Source organism: Syzygium oleosum, unplaced genomic scaffold (assembly GCF_021117445.2).
Source record: "Syzygium oleosum isolate NSW1041296 unplaced genomic scaffold, Sole_v2.1 Sole_v2.05, whole genome shotgun sequence".
NCBI lineage: Eukaryota > Viridiplantae > Streptophyta > Magnoliopsida > Myrtales > Myrtaceae > Syzygium > Syzygium oleosum.
This window is the reverse complement of record NW_026607489.1, coordinates 8,195,651-8,211,948: the sequence shown is the minus strand read 5'-3', so window position 1 is coordinate 8,211,948 and position 16,298 is coordinate 8,195,651. Positions and strand designations below refer to the sequence as shown.

General features: G+C 41.0%; 1 protein-coding gene, 1 long non-coding RNA gene and 2 pseudogenes across 3 annotated transcripts; 1 reads left to right on the top strand and 3 right to left on the bottom strand.

The window, feature by feature from the left end:
- LOC115666587 (disease resistance protein RPS5-like) overlaps nucleotides 1-12,637 on the bottom strand; it is a 54,663-nt pseudogene extending 42,026 nt beyond the window's left edge.
- LOC130138249 (uncharacterized) lies at nucleotides 2,512-4,338 on the top strand. Its single transcript, XR_008816641.1, has 2 exons — nucleotides 2,512-2,631; nucleotides 3,245-4,338. It is a non-coding gene; the product is annotated as an uncharacterized LOC130138249 (long non-coding RNA).
- On the bottom strand, nucleotides 5,246-7,591 carry LOC115681748 (disease resistance protein SUMM2-like; annotated as a pseudogene).
- A 1,525-nt stretch (nucleotides 12,638-14,162) lies between the features above and the next one.
- Nucleotides 14,163-16,160, bottom strand: LOC115664154 (uncharacterized). Of its 2 annotated transcripts, none has more exons than XM_056311752.1 (3): nucleotides 15,787-16,160; nucleotides 14,592-15,199; nucleotides 14,163-14,293 (listed from the first exon to the last, which is right to left on the bottom strand). In XM_056311752.1, exons 2-3 carry the CDS (start codon nucleotides 15,060-15,062, stop codon nucleotides 14,237-14,239), a joined length of 528 nt encoding a protein of 175 aa, XP_056167727.1. In that variant the 5' UTR covers nucleotides 15,063-15,199; nucleotides 15,787-16,160; the 3' UTR covers nucleotides 14,163-14,236. The 2 variants fall into 2 exon arrangements, with proteins under 2 accessions (XP_056167727.1, XP_056167726.1); XM_056311751.1 differs by having other exon boundaries at nucleotides 15,825-16,160.
- Between the last annotated feature and the right edge of the window lie 138 nt (nucleotides 16,161-16,298).

Genomic DNA, 16,298 nt, shown 5'->3' with positions numbered 1-16,298 from the left:
GGGTTTAGGAATTTTACTCACCTAATCCAAGGTCATGACGATGGGGAACGGCAGCCGATCACTGGTGAACAGTGAAACCGGCGGCGGAATTCCCAGCGACGGCGTACGGACGGCGTGAACAGTGACCGTACGGGGGCGGCGGTGAACACAAGCAAACAGACAGACACCCCCCATACAGACACCGTACGGAACCAGCAAAAACGGTGGCCGGTGAGGTGGAGGTGGCCGGCGCGACGGGCGTACGAATGGCGACCGTACGGCGCTACAGTACCGACCGTATGGACACTGTACGGACGGGTGCGGTCGGCGTCGTACAGCGTGGCTGGACGGCTGGGTGGCGACGGAACGGCGATCCGAGCTCCGGCGAAGCTCCGGTGGCCCTATTTGCCGGACGGGAAAGAGAGAAAAAGAGGAAGAAAGAGAGAGAAGTAGAGAGAAAAAGGGTCGGACAGGGGCGAGGCTGAGGCTGGGGGTTGAGGTGGTCGACGATGAGGCACGGTGGCCGGCGGTGGCGCTCCGGTGACCGGTGGCTTGCTCCGGCAAGGCCAAACAAGAGAGAAAAAGAGAGAAAATGGGGGAGAAGCTGCTGGTCTGGGGTGGTTCTGCTGAATGGGGGGGGGGGGGTAGAGGAGAGAGAAATGGGTCTGGTCTGGTCAAATACAGCAGCCTAGGGGCGCCACGTGTCGCCGATCCGCGCGATTTGACCAAAACGCCCCTAATCTAACGGTTCTAACCCATCCCTATCCAAAAAGTGAAGGGTAAAATGTTCTTTAGCCCCAATAATGCAGCTGATAATCATCAATAATTATCCCAAATAATTTCCCAAAAATTCGGACCCAAAAATAGCCCAGGGGCAAAACCGTCATTTTTCCGGTCCCGGGGCGAAGTTCCATTTTTCTCCCGTACCAACCCTCCATGAGCGTGGCCAACATAATGCGGTGTCAGAATCGCGAAATTCATCGCGCAAGCCCTCGAAAATCGACTGCAAAGTTTCGGGAATAAAATAATATTATTTTTCAATTTTTGTCGAAATTCCAATTTTTGGCCATAACGATTCCTGGTATGCGTGGTCACCCAAAAATGGCGTCGACCTCGAAAAATAACCTCATTTGGCCTCGAAAAGCAACGCTGGCGTCCCGAGGGGCAAAATCGTAAATTTTCACCCCCGGACCGAAATTCCAATTTTTACTCGTACTAACTCCAAACATGTGTGGCCAGCGTGATATGACGTCAGATTCCCAAAAATAGTCTCTTAAGCCTTCGAAAATCGATATCGAAATCCGGCCCCAATTCCGTGAACAAAACTCGCTAAACTTTCAATTTCAGGGTCTCTCACTAACCGGCGGCTGTTTAGGGATTACGCGTATCGACCTAAGGCTATCCGTATCGTAATGGTCTCGATCATTGAGAGAATGAGAAATTATCACTAGTTCCAGAGGTCACGATCGTTCGGTTCAAGTTCAGGACTGGTTGGCCACGTGTACTTTCGGTCTTGCAGAATCACCTGCGTCCCTATTGTACATCGTAGGCCTTAGCCAAACCCAATCCATTACCCTTTCCTACGATCGGCCCACGTTGGCTCAAAATATTCCCTCAGCGTCTCTCGTGATCGGTGTCCGTTTCACGATAAGGTCCTCGGTCCACGTACCATTTTCTAGTTAGCCATACCCCATTGGTTAGTATCCCGAGAGTGATCAGCTCCGGGCGAGACTTACTAAAATGAAATGCGAATTAATATTAGTTTTATTGATCCCGGAATTACATCGAAATTCGGGCTATTACATAGCTCCCCTGGCATTAGTTGATATGACTTTTCGCAAAGATGCAGAGCATCTCATCACAACAGCCTCGATCACTTTCGTAGGCAAAAGAAACATCTTACTCCAGTACTTCACCATACCATAAACCACCGGTTTCAACTTTTGCTATTTCCCTGCAAAACTCAAATGCTTGACAGTCCAGGCTTCCATTGTGATTGGTGAATGAAAATAAAACTAGTAGACTAAGAAGGATGACATCAGTTATATGTCATGTATCAAGCCATCATCGGAGCCGATTAAAATTGCGGCCAGACTGCAAATGGCAGGACAAGAATAATGACAGTCGCTAGATTATAGTTTCTTCCTTGAATTTCGACGAACAAGGAATGGAAGCAATCCAGCACTTAATTAAACTTCTTCTCAGACTGAACGCTAAGCATGCTAAACAGAATAATATCTTCACCTGTTTAGGGAGCAAAAAACAGCTAGGTATGAAATATATTATCAGCTGGATAGTATTTGTCTTCTGAGAACCTTCACTGGAGTCGTATAGACAGTGAAAGGACAACGGCCTTTCTCCTAGAGAAAGCAAGCAGATATTTTGTAGGCTAAGCCCAAAATAGAAGAAAAATGGGGATAAAGATGGAGTAGATGGCATGGAACAGGTCCTGTTAGAATCAGGAACTGAGGACAATGTCGATCCCATTATCGTGAGAAATTCTTTGTATTTTTATACATCGCCACTGAGATAATCATTGAGCTTGAATCGCCAGCAACTGGTCTCTTTGATGAGGGTAGAGATGGGAGAAGTGGGCTGATTCGCGATAGTTCAGTCTGAGCATTTGCTACTTACCCATTGTCTCCATTATCTGTTGACCACCTGCAACAATTTGAATACTGCATGATAAGACGTGGAAATTTGCATCAAGGAATAAACTTCAACTGCTGCAGGTCTGATGCTTCCCTTATTTGAACACAGTATAGGGTGTCGTTCAGCATAGAATCCTCCATAAGATCACAGAAGTCAACATCAAAGATTTCAAAACTGACATTCAAGAAAATTACTTTTCTCTGTCACAAAGAGACTTTCTTCTATGAGTATGAGTGTGTGCATGCTCTATTGCCAATGTTTTCAAACGGAAGAATATAGCACATTTCAACACAAGGGTGCTGGCAAAACAAAACCGGTCGGTGTCTAGGGAAGCAACAGAGTAAGTGCGGAAGAAAATAGGAATCTCCATATCATTGTGATGTTAGTAAGTTCCCACAATCGTAGACATTTGTGCCTGACCATGTTTGTAAAAGGCATATACCAGAGCCTTTATGGTCTCTATCTAAGTTACCAAAAGCAGCTCAAAGAAAGTGGCATATCTGTCCTGTAGAACCAGTCGTATCAGATGAAACTGTCACATGATGGAAGCTCGAGAGCAACTCAAAGTGAAAATAAAATTTTACCTGAACACCATATCCAAAAAAGAATGCAGAACATTCAACTGTGAGCTAGCTGGGCAAAATCATCTTCAGATTCACCATCCTCATGATTCACACTCGCTGGTGCCAAATCTGGGGGTTTCTGTCACTTCTGCTTTGGTCAGTGGACTACCTTTGCAAAAGGTTGGATGATTAATTTTTTTTATTGAAGTTCTTACGCTGTGTAATTCAGAAGAAGCACGACACGCTCTCGATAAGAACGACACTGATCGACAAGGTCAACAATTACTTATTGCTTCACAGCCCGCCACCATGTCCACAATCATAGATTAAGATTCTAAACGTAATGTCAAAATCCAACTCAATCTGCACTGAAGATTGCAAAAGTTTACTAAATAAGCTACATACTACTACATAACCGAAGAGGCATCTTCCCAAGTGCAAAAATCAAGTCTGCAAGCGAAAGGAGAAACGGGACACATGCATGGACAGCATAGCCCACCTTATGAGCTTATTCGTGGGGCACAGAGTGCAGGAGGTAATTGTCTCATTTTGCTAATTCGTAATATGGGAAAGCCTTCGCACCCAAAAGAGGTGCAAAAGTGGCAAAGCCATTTTCGGCAAAAGCAAGATAAAACTCAGTATCTAAGAGGGGACAAGACTCGACGTGCGTAAATACCAAGTGCAAATATCTCTCGCAGCTCTTGGACAGTAGTAACTCGATACTCCAAATCTCTAGCAATAACAATTTTTTGTCGTTCAGGCAGTAAGAATTGGTGATCACCCAAGATGGTGCATACTGGAATTCTGCAGCTTCTTCCAATTAGAACAGCAACGGATTACGGAACGGTCGAATCTTACGACCAGATCCTAAAAGAAAAGCAATGAAATAAAGCTAGGGCAATTTTCGGACTTGGGTTGTGTCGTTCAGCCAAAGGTTTTAGAGCTAGGAAGACAAATTGATATTAGTAGACCTGATAGGACTGTCAGATAAAAAACACGAAATAGCAGAATATAAGCAGCCTCCGTCCCGGTAGTTTTCATCTCAGCCCTCTGAATCATAATTTCCCATTACTGAATGGATCAGGCCACTGCTGGCGAGTACTGCCCAGCCTCTTCTACCACCGGAGGAAGGATCACCGTACGCTGAAGAGCTGAGCCGGAGGCTGCTTCGACCTTCAGAGGGAATGTCATGGGGAAGTTGTTCCTGGTCTACCGAGAACCGACTGACGAAAAGGACTCGGTCAAAAACTCTTGAAACACCCTCTCTCTCTCTCTCTCTCTCTCTCTCTCTCTCTCTCTCTCTCTCTCTGTAGTATGCCCTCCACTCCACGCAAAGCCCTTGGCCCCACGATCTCCGCGGTTACCGCCATTACCACTGGCCTCGATAATGATGCTCTCTCTCTCTCTCTAAGCTACATCTTCTGGGCATTGACAAGCTTAGTCATCGAAGGCGAGAATGCCTCTGAATCTAGAAGCACGACCGTCGTGCCTCCACATCGAAAGGGGGAGGGGGGCTCAATCGCATCGGAGGAGGAGATGCCAAAGCTTTGCCAAGAGAGAAAGGGAAGCCCAAATAATCACGGACACAATTATTATTATTATTATTATTATTATTATTAAATAAATAAATAAGATAAGGGATGAGAAATTTGTCAAAATTTAATTAATTATAAAAAAAAGGACGAGAGACGGTGATCTTAAATCCAAATTGTGGGAGGGACGGTTTTTTTTATTGAATTGGCACTTGCAGTTGCAGTTGCAGTTGGAAGATACAAACGAGAAGTGAGGTTACACAGAGAGAGAGAGAGAGAGAGAGAGAGAGAGAGAGAGAGAGAGAGAGAGAGAGAGAGAGAGAGAGAGAGAGAGAGAGATGCTTATTTGCTGCTGCGGTCGTTTTGTTTCCCCTTCATCTTCATTTTAACACCCCCTTACCCCCACATTACAGGAATCCCAACACCAGAAAATTACATAACTATGGAAAGACAAACGAAGCCGCCTTTTTTTTTATCATAAAAAAAACAACAATATTAAACTTATCAGCCTCAACTCACTCATTCACTTGGCCCCCCACGAGATAGGAATCTAATCGTGGCCAAGTCAAGAAAGGACTCCTCATCATCTTTCACCTTACGTGCTGCCTCTTCGAATGTCATTTCTTCTTCTGCGGGGCTCAGGATACCCAACTGCAAAGTGACCCGGGCGGTGGGGTCCCACTCAAACTCGGCCCACCAGCGTTTGTCCCCTCCGACCTCGAAGCTTCCCCTCGCGCTGCTCGAGTCCAACGGCAACTTTCTAAGACCAGGGCAGCCGAGTATGGCAAAGCTTACCCCCTGGGGAAAGGATAGAGCCTAGTCGCAAATGCTCGTTAGCTTGGGAAGACCGATGAGTAGTAGGTATTCGAGACGTGAGAATAGTCCCGAATCAGCTAATTCCTCCCTTGCAAACCCATCCCCAATGATTCTCTCCATCGAATCGCAGCCTACGACCGTCAGCTCCCGGAGCTGCGGAGCATGCATGAGCCAGGACAAGTCCGAAAGCCTGCAATTGTCGACCGAAACTTCAACGAGATCGGGGAAGCAAGAGCAGTTGGGCGCTCGCCCTATTCCTTGAGTTATCTTCATCTCACTCAGCTTTTTACAGCCAAATAAATAAAGCGTCTCTAAATGCGAGAAATCATCAGTGCCTGTTGGTGAGTAATTTATTACGATGCTAGTCAAGTTACTATTCCTATTATCAATGCGCGCTCTCCTTATGCGTCTCCGTAAATTTGGGGATTGGAATATTTTCTGAGCAGAAGAAGACTCGCGCACGCAAATAGATAAGTCGGTGAGATGTCGCATGCACCCTAGTTCCTCTATCATCTCTTCTTCCTTCCCCTGGCCCAATTGCAGGAAACTTCCATCAGAACTCCACAGGCTGAACACATTCAACGGTAAGCTTGTGATTGCCCCTGTCAGAATAAGGATGTTTCCTTCCAACATATCGTCCAGTAGCAACCACCGTAAACGAGTTAAGTTCTTGATTTCTTTGGGTAATTCACTAATACCGGTGGCCGACAAGTTCAAGTATCGTAGATTGATCAGATTGCAAATGTCTTCTGGGAATGACTCAATATGTTTGTTGCCGGATAGATCCAAGACCGTCAGACGAGCCATCATCGAGTCGAAAAATCCTTTTGGCATGAACGTCACTTCTGTTTCCCTTACAAATAAAGTTTCGAGCTGCGAACATTGGGGTGGTGTATTGTTGATATTTCGAATCCATTTTCCCCATAGAGATACTTTCTTTGCTTCCCCCCATTTGGAGATCATCTCCTCGGACATGTCTTCGTCTTTCTCTATCACTAGCAACTTGTTCTCCCTTTGCCCGTGGTCACGAGTGATCCAGGTTGCCATGTCGCGGATGACATCGTGCATCTTCACATACCGTTGGTCATCATCACGCCCACTTTCCAATAGACAAGCCCTATTTAAATCCCCCAAGATAGACTCTCCTTCGTCTCGCATACTGTATACATCATCAGTGTCTCCTAGCAAGCCCTCTCCAATCCAGAGTTCAATAAGCTGGTTCGTTATTATGGGGTAATCCTCAGGGAAGAGACAACAGGAAAGGAAGCAAGCCTGTCGGGTAGAGTCATCTAAGCTATTATAACTGAACTCTAGTATGTGGTACACTTCCCCCACCATACCTGGCAGCTTGTGTGGTTTGTTTCTCAACGTTGTTAGCGCATGCCTCCACTCACGAGGATTGTCTTTTCTGGCCATGGCTCGCCCGACAGTAATAAGGGCTAGTGGCAACCCTTTGCACTCTTCGGCAATGTCCTTTGCGAGGTCTCGAATTTCTTGATGACAATCTACAAGCGATTTGCCAACATTCTTCTCGAATAATTTCAGAGCTTCTTTGGGCATCAAGCACTGTACTTTCAAGGTTTTGTCGGCTTCCATTTGGTCGCATACATGCCTCAACCGAGTTGTGAACACTAGTTTGGATCCATTCTTGGGATCAGGATGAGGAACTCCGATATTCGAAAGGTCTAGCCTCTGCCATACATCATCAATCAACAACACAAACTTCTTCCGGGTCAAAACATGGCATAGAAGATCCACCCTCTCTTCTCGGGACCATCGATCCCACCTCTCATCTTGAATGTGCAGCCTTTTCCTTATGACATCTCGAATGCTATCTTCGTTCACTTGCTTGGACACCACCACCCAAATAACAACCTCGAATCCAGGATTTGCATGTGAAAGCTCCTCGTTGATCCTTTTCATGAGGGTGGTCTTTCCCACACCGCCCGTTCCGTATAACCCAATCACTCCCACTTGTTTTTCGTCCACTAGCCATTTCCACACTTTATTAAGGGAAATATCAAGCCCCACTGTCTTGTCCATAGGCATCTCGAGCACTTGAGGAGGAGGCAGCGGTGACGTGAAATCGCTAAATTTTTCTTTCTCATGTTGGAGCTGTCTCACTTCGATGAGCAATTGATTGACTCTTTTCCCCAATTTATAACTCGACCGGCAGTTCCGTGGAAGACAACGATTGAGACATTTGATTTAGTCATGTTCCCCGGCTTCTCGAATAACTTGATCTACTCCACCGACAAAGTCTTGCACCTTGCCTAACCAGCTCGCCACTTGATTCGTGCGCCGCGCACGTGTTTCTTCTTCTTCACGTTCCACCTTTGCCTTTACATCTTCGCTCGCGGCCTTCAGGATTTCATTTGCTCCATCCAACGAGCGGACATTATCTTTCAGATTATAAATGTAGCCCAAAGGTTTACTGGCCAAGGCCCATAAACCTTTGACGATTTCTAAAAGCGAACTTGCGATTTCCATAAATTCTTTCCGAGACAGCAGATCAGAAAATCGACTATTTAGATGGTTGGAAAGGGAGCGAATGAGTGGAGTTCGATAAGCTCTTGTATATTTATCTCGATCATTCCAGCTAGCAGACAAAGGAAAGAGTATCGGAACCTTTTCTCTACTTCAAGAAGAGAAATGGAAATATTTTTCTTCTTCTTGTTTCTTCGTCGAGGACGAGCTGCGAAGAATTTTACGGTTCAAAAATGCAATCCACAAAAGTTTGAGCCAAGTAAAAAGGAAGGAAGGTATCATGACTAGTCTCACTTAGAAGCACCCCGAGGAGTAAGAAAAGTAAATCAAATAATATCAGTGACCGATGTTTCTTCGATATGAGGCAATGCTCATGTTCTTCTTCCTGCTTTTGTCTATAGACTGCGTGGAATGTGATCAATGGTGTCCGGAAGCTAAGAATTACTATTTTTTTGGATACAAGCAAAGAATTATTTGATTCCTTTTTAAGATGCAAAAAATGTAATTGATGAGTCAGCCTTTTAGAAACTCTCCAATGGAAATTTCAAAAATTTAATCATCTGTGCACTTAGTTTTCATAATTTGACAATTTGGATAACTATCGAAGTGTTCCGTAAAAAGCCTTTTCTAATACTAACTAGAATTAGAGTTTGTTTAGTTTTTACTATTTGCTTCTTAAAAATCTTATGGTGTGCCCGAATTCACTTTTATTAATGTAAAATGCTTCAAAACCTTTGAAAGTCATCGATATACAGATTCCCATATAATCTTCTCCGAAGTTTTTGAAATTAAAAAAAATTAATGGTTAAGTCAAAAAAAAATATTGTTCATGCACTTTTAGAAATCCACCGGCCATCTACGGATATTTCCATTTGCAGGATGGGTGCTACCTAATTAGCAAGTCACAACTCACTTCAAATGTACATGTCATTATGCAGACATCAAATATATAACTCAATATTCTTAAAATTGCCTCGTCACCATTTTCATACTAGGCAGTTTTACTTCTCTCTTAGAATTATTGAAATACTGCCTAACATTTTGCACAATCGTTACTATTAATTTTACAATTACTCTATCATAAATAGATAAAATCTAAACATAAGTTGCATGCAATCAGCAACCATGTTTTCTTTTATTCATTTGTCACTCCATAAATTTAATGTCTCATGGATTTTATAAAAAAACTACTTTCAAATATTTATAGCTTATGAATAAGTTTAGGACTGAATTGACAAAATTGTCAATTGGTCGGATGGACTCAATTGGCAAAATGTGAAAAAGTTTAGGATCGAATTAGCAAAAGTACAATAGGTTTAGGACTTTTTGAATAATTTCCTAAATTTTAGGTTGATGTACTCATTGTGGGAGATAAATTCTCAATCCACACAACAAGTGCAATTTGTCAATTGTATGTACAGTGACTTTGCATATTAAACTTAACTAAAGGTTACATTGGCCATGATAAATAGGTTTGAAATTCATATCCATCAACATACGTTTTAAAGATGTGCAACGTGATTAGTTCCTTAAAAAGTATGGATAATTTAAGATGTGCAAAAATTTAAGTTCCTCGATTATTTATTGAAGACTAAACTAAGATCAACCGAGGCTTTAATTAGCGAAAGATATAACTTGAAATCTCATTTTAGAAACAAAAAAATAGGATCTAATTTTGCAGTACAATGAAAATGGTGAGATTGACTCAAATGAGATTCCTATAAAAGATTTTTTTGTGGGTTTTTAAGTATCTTCAAACTTTTAATCTAGCTCGGCTTGCTAAGCTGGTATGGAGGCTCTTTCATAACCCGGATGCTGTGTGGGTTAAGCTTCTTAAAGGTCTATATTTTCCATATTGTGACTTTCTTGAGGCTGTGAAAGGTGCTAAGGCCTCTTGGGGATGGAGTAGTATTTTTGAGGGAAGAAAGATTATGAATGGAGGGACAGTATGGCAAATAGCTTCCAGAGATAGTTAAGGTGTGGAAGGATAGATGGGGATAACAAAGGAGGAAATCAAGCTTATATTGGGTAGTAATTTGGTTAATAATGATTGGAGATGCTGGGATGTGAGGCCTAGCCAAGATTATGTTGCAGCTGAAGATTGGGATGCCATTCAACAAATCAAAGCTTAGTGATATCAGCGGTGAAGAAAAATATGTGTGGCCTTTTGACAGAGGATGGTCGACAATGATATCTGTGTATGTTTTTGTAAAGGAGTTATATTTTAGGAAGGAAGGTCCATCTATCTGAAAGGTGGTGGAGAGCAGTGTGTGTGTGGAAACTACACTCTTAGTGCCTTAGCATCCTATAGCAACCTTTTCAGGAGGAGGATCAGAAATGATGCTAATTGTGTGTTTTGTGGAGAGGAAACTGTTGAACATATTACTCTGTTATGCCGAAAATCTGAGTGTATCTGGTTTGCTATGTTGAATCTGAAAATTAGAAGGAGGAAGTGTCGAGTATTGATTTATGGTTTGATAGAATACGTCAGGATATGGAGAAGAGGAGTGGAGACAAAGCAGCTATTTCCAGGATCATTGCTTTTGTATTTTGGTATCTGTGGAAGGGAAGATGTAGTAGTGTGTACAAGCATACTATTTCAGACCCTGTTAAGGTGCTTAAGCAATCGCAACAAGCTTTAACTGAGTATGTTCACTTGAAGAAGCATATGCAATTGGACAATCCTGATCAGAGGAAGAGTGAGAAGGAAGATACTAGAGATTTTGATTGGAAGAAACCTTCACAAGGTGTCATCAAAATTAATGATATCAGTAGTTTTTTAGAAAAACATAACAAGGCGGCTGTGGGAGTTATTGGTCGAGATTATTTAGGTGCTGTAAAGGGTGGTACAGGGTAACCAGTTGCTGCTTCTGATATATAAGAGGTTAGCATTGAAGGAGGGAGTTCTTTAAGCCAAAGAAAAGCATTGGGAACAGATCATCCCTGACACCGATTTAGAAGTTGTCTTCAAAGCTATTACGATGCCAAACCAGTTCATGTGATCGCACTGTGAACCTGTGGTGCAGGATATAAGGGAAAGTTTCCTAGCGATTGGGTAGTGTCACACCCATTCCATTTAATTGACTTGCTTTTGTACGATTTTAAAACTCGACCTCTGCGATTTTTAGGTTGCTGTTATATCTTCGACACTTTACTGAATACATTCAAATACTTTGGCCAAAAAAAAAAATAGGCCTACTTTTTTTTTGGTCAGAAAAAGAGGCCTACTTTGTTACGCTGTATTATTCTCTCGTTTAGTGTTAGCTCAATTTTTTTAAAGCTTGAGAACTATAGTTGAAATTTCATATTTTTGAACTTAACTAATGAAAAGTGTATCAAAACCTTTTGCTAATAGATGCATCCAAACACAAGTTTGAATGTTAGATTATCTCCATTAAGATACTTACAGAGAGTTTTGGTGCACTTATCCTTTAAATTTTTGTTAGCTTAATGACCAAAGTTTTATGATATTTGAGTCAACAATTTATGTTTTTGATTGCCATCATCATATTGGTCTTAATTCGAACAATAGAGAGAAAATTGAAATCTCATATATTTTTTTGGGTTTTGATTTTATCCAAAATTTAATTCTTTGTTCATGTCTATCGAGTTCAACTTGAATTAAAGGATTCGGGCATGATTCAACTTTAGATGACAATAACCACTAAGCTCTAGGGACTGAAGACTGCATTACTTGGTAATGCCTATGCGGATAACAAATCATGGAGCCATCAAAAGCCACGACTCAGCTATTGTCCGAACCGATCATGTTTTCCAAGACATGATTTATAAAAAACCAGTTACATGAAAAAGAATTTAGATGCCTCACCACCGCGGCTCTCAGACGAACCAATCACTCCAAGTCAAGATGACGGGCTTGATTTCTGCGGCGATGAAGAGGACCTTGCTTTTGCAAAATCGACCAGATCTTTGAAGAGTATATCCTCTTGTTTCACTTGCTTGTTCCGTAGCAGGTGAATCAAGAGAGAGCTCCTGCGTCTCGCCCACTAAATCGTCACGCGAGGGACCGGTCTCAACACAGGAACTAGAGGGATTGCCCGAAAGCTCCACCCGTTGCTCTGTAACTTGTCCTCTCTGGTTATATGGAATTGAACTAGAAAATAATGCGTCCAAAGGAAAGAATAAGAGATCGAAAAAATAGGAGTATGTAGATGGTAGGAAAGCAGGTGGACGGGTGCTGTTCGATAAGCTATATGCTATATTTATCTCGATTGTTCTGGCTAGCAGGCGAAGGAAAGAATATCGGAACCTTTCCTTTACTTCGAGAAGAGAAATGTAACTATAATTCTTCTCCTTTCTTCATTGGGGTGGAGCCGCAAAGAATCTTTATGTTCAGAAATGAAATCCACAATCGTTTGAGCCAAGTGAAAAGGAAGGAAGGTATCATGATTAGTCTCATTTAGAAGCACCTTGAGGAGTATGAACTAAGGCAAAGAATATCGGTGACCTATGTTTCTTCGATACGAGGCAATGCTCGTGTTCTTCTCCCTGCTTTTGTTTATAGGCTGCGTCGAATGAGATCAATGGTGTCCAGAAGCAAAGAATTACTATTTTTTTGGATAGAAGCAAAGAATTATTCGATTAATGTGATTGAGGGTCAGCCTTTTAGAAGCTCTCTGATGAAAATTTCACAAACTTAATTAGCTGTTTATTTGGTTTTCATAGTTCGACAATTTGCGTAACTATCGTAGCAATCCACAAAAAGCCTTCTCCAATACTTACTACAATCAGAGTTTGTTTAGTGTTTGCCTTTTGCTTTTTTAAAATCTTGCGGCGTACCCGAATTCACTTTTATTAATGTAAAAAAATACTTGAAAACCTTCGAAAGTGATCTTACGTTGATATATAGATTCGCGTATAATTTTCTCCATAGTTTTTGAAATTTAAATAATATTTTAAATATTAACAGGAAAAGCAAACAGATATTACTTTCGCTTTTTCAGGATTCCATCGGCTATATATGGATATTTCGATTTGCAAGGTTGGTGCTAACCAATTTGCAAGTCCTGACTCCCTTCAAATGCATATGTCATTCGGCAGACATGGTAAAACATATAACTCAATATTCTTAAAATTGCCCTGTCACCCTTTCTCAAGCCACTTTTAATTCTCTCTTAGAATTATTGAAATAATGTCTAACATTTTGCACAGTCGTTATTATTATACAATTACTCTATCATAAATAATTAAAATCCAAGCATAAGTTGCATGCAATCAACAACTAGTTTTTTTTATTCATTTGTTACTCCATGAATTTTGTCTCATGGATTTTATAATAGAAATATTTTTAAGCATATATAGCTTATGGAGAATATAATTAGTAAAGTAACGTCACATAAACCCACTTAATTTACAACCAAATTAAATTAAAATCTGAATGTTAAGAAGATAACGTTGCAATTTGAAGTGTGAAATTGTTTCCTCATTATATTTAAATTGTAAATTGACAAGAACAAAAATATTTGGGTAAATTATTTCTTTATTAAGTTTAAATTTACAAATAGAAAGAACAAAAGAAAATTGAAAGTAAACTAATATAAATTCATTTTATGGCTAGTTCAAGAAGAATTTTTGAAAATCAAACAACTAATAACATATCCTATTGATAAAATAAACTTGTTATAATCTGCGGTATGATGATATTTTTATACGGGAGAAAAGTTAATAATGAATATTTATCAAGAAAGAAAGTGCTCATCAACGAAGACAACGAGTAAGCCTTTATTGATAAATTTTCGTTATTAACTTTCAAAAATGTACTTTATCAACAATAAGCCGTTTATTTGTTCATTGTTCTACAGCTTTGCTTACCAAGGTTTATTTGCTGACCAAGTCTCATTTGATTTAAATTTATCAACTCTTAATAAAATATGTTATCTTCTTAAGAAATGAAACGATGCAAACCAATAAAAAAAAGTTGTTACCGACTAGTCGAAAAATATAATTACTTAAACATTAGGGGGATACTATATTTTATTAAAAATTCACTTAGCTCGAGTTTTACACGTTAACACCATTATTTATAAAAGTACAAGAAAACTCACTAACCTGAATAAAGGGTGGGTGACGAGCTTGATGCCCCTCATGAATTAATAATAAATAGTCTAACTCCCATTATTTTGTAACTCACCCTTCTAGCTTCAGACAAAACATGATCATGTAGAACTACATTTCTCTCTTGCCAAACTAAGTGGTCGCACTACCATTCCAATTTGAGGCTCTTAAGCTTTCCCCTTTAGCAGCCTGCAGAATAAAAGGGATTTCTACAATTTAACCGTTTGCTGATCTAGCACAATTATTCTACTGTAAATTGTGCTATCGACTAGAATTTGAGAAGGAGCATCAAAAGAGCAGATGCTCTCTAGATACCTCTTTGATTGGCATAATATGAATTTACCATCGATGCAACACCACTCATTCATTCTAGCTAAGGTATGCAATGTATTATGCACCACCAACCAATTAATGTAAGCAAATTTAGGGACATCAGGACTGAACCAGATCAACCTATGCCACAGACCACCATTCAGGTATTCCTCACCAGATTCCCAGCATCATGTTGCTGAAACAAGCCATTCTTAGAGCCAATATAGACAACTCTATCAGCTACATCAGAGTTTGGCAGGATGCTAACACAGAGGGCAGCTTTAATTTCCACAAAGTCATCAGAACGAGCTGGAGGGCATCTCCATTCATTATCCACGGTAACATCTGCCACCGTAGCATTAGAACCCGTAGCTGAGTCATAGATGACTCTAAAAGGAAATACATCAGCCAATATGCCAAGAGGATGCCACCTGTCATACCAAAGTGAAGTATTTTGACCATTACTTACAATATTCTTTGCAAAACGCTTAGAACCCAGAGCATATATTTTGTAGGCTAAGCCCAAAATAGAAGAATCATGGGGATAAGGAGTAGATGGCATGGAACTGGTCGGGTTAGAATCGGGAACTGAAGACATTGTCGATCCCAATGTTGCGGGAAATTCTTCGTATTTATACATCGTCATTGAGATAACCTATCGAGCTTGAATCTCCAGCAGCCGGTCTCTTTGATGAGGGTGGAGGTGGAATAAGTGGGCTGATTCCCGACGGTTCAGTCTGAGCATTCGCTGCTTTCCGGTTGTGTCCATTATCTTTTGACCACCTGCAACAATGTGAATACTACATGATGAGACATGGAATTCTGCATAAGGAACAAACTTCAACTGCTGCAGGTCTGATGCTTCCCTTATTTGAACAGAGTATAGGGTGTCGTTCAGCATAGAATCCTCCATAAGATCACAGAAGTCAACATCAAAGATCTCAAAACTGACATTCAAGAAAATTCCTTTTCTCTGTCACAAAGAGACTTTCTTCTATGAGTACGAGTGTGTGCATGCTCTATTGCCAATGTGTTCAAACGGAAGAATATAGCACATTTCAACACAAGGGTGCCGGCAAAACAAAACCAGGTCGGTGTCTAGGGAAGCAACAGAGTAAGTGCGGAAGAAAATAGGAATCTCCATATCATTGTGATGTTAGTAAGTCATCATCACTTCCCACAATCGTAGAAATTTGTGCCTGACCATGTTTCTAAAAGGCATATACCAGAGCCTCTATGGTCTTTATCTAAGTTACCAAAAGCAACTCAAAGAAAGAGTGGCATATCTGTTCTGTAGAACCAGTCGTATCAGATGAAACTGTCACATGATGGAAGCTCGAGAGCAACTGAAAGTGAAAATAAAATTTTACCTGAACACCATATCCAAAAAAGAATGCAAAACATTCACCTGTGAGCTAGCTGGGCAAAATCATCTTCAGATTCATCATCCTCGTGATTCACACTCACTGGTGCCAAAGCTGGGGGTTTCTGTCACTTCTGCTTTGGTCAGTGGAGTACCTTTGGTGACAATGTTATCATGTTGACAAAGAGCACGCTGCAAACTAGCATTCAATGCCAATCCCAGCCACAGAAGTTCCTTGTCTCTGAAGGTCAGTAGAGTGTGCAACTAGGGGTATAACATCTAACCGCAAAAGGTTGCATAATTTATTTTCTTTATTGAAGTTCTTACGCTGTGTGATTCAGATGAAGCACGACACACTCTCGATAAGAACGACACTGATCGACAAGGAACACCAAATGCTCATTTTGATAAACAAAGTCTCATCTTCCTGCTAGAACATTTTGATTGCCATCTAACATGTCAACCAGCCAAGGGGACAACCTTTTCTAAGCTATAGTCATTTTAAAAAAATGAAGCAAT

What these genes read in the sequence shown, in the direction of transcription:
- LOC115664154 (XM_056311752.1), bottom strand. Translation starts at nt 15,062, where the DNA reads ATGACGATGTATAAATACGAAGAATTTCCCGCAACATTGGGATCGACA. An exon ending in AACATGATGCTGGGAATCTG is followed by an intron (nt 14,294 to 14,591) that starts GTGAGGAATACC and finishes TTTATTCTGCAG; the next exon opens with GCTGCTAAAGGGGAAAGCTT.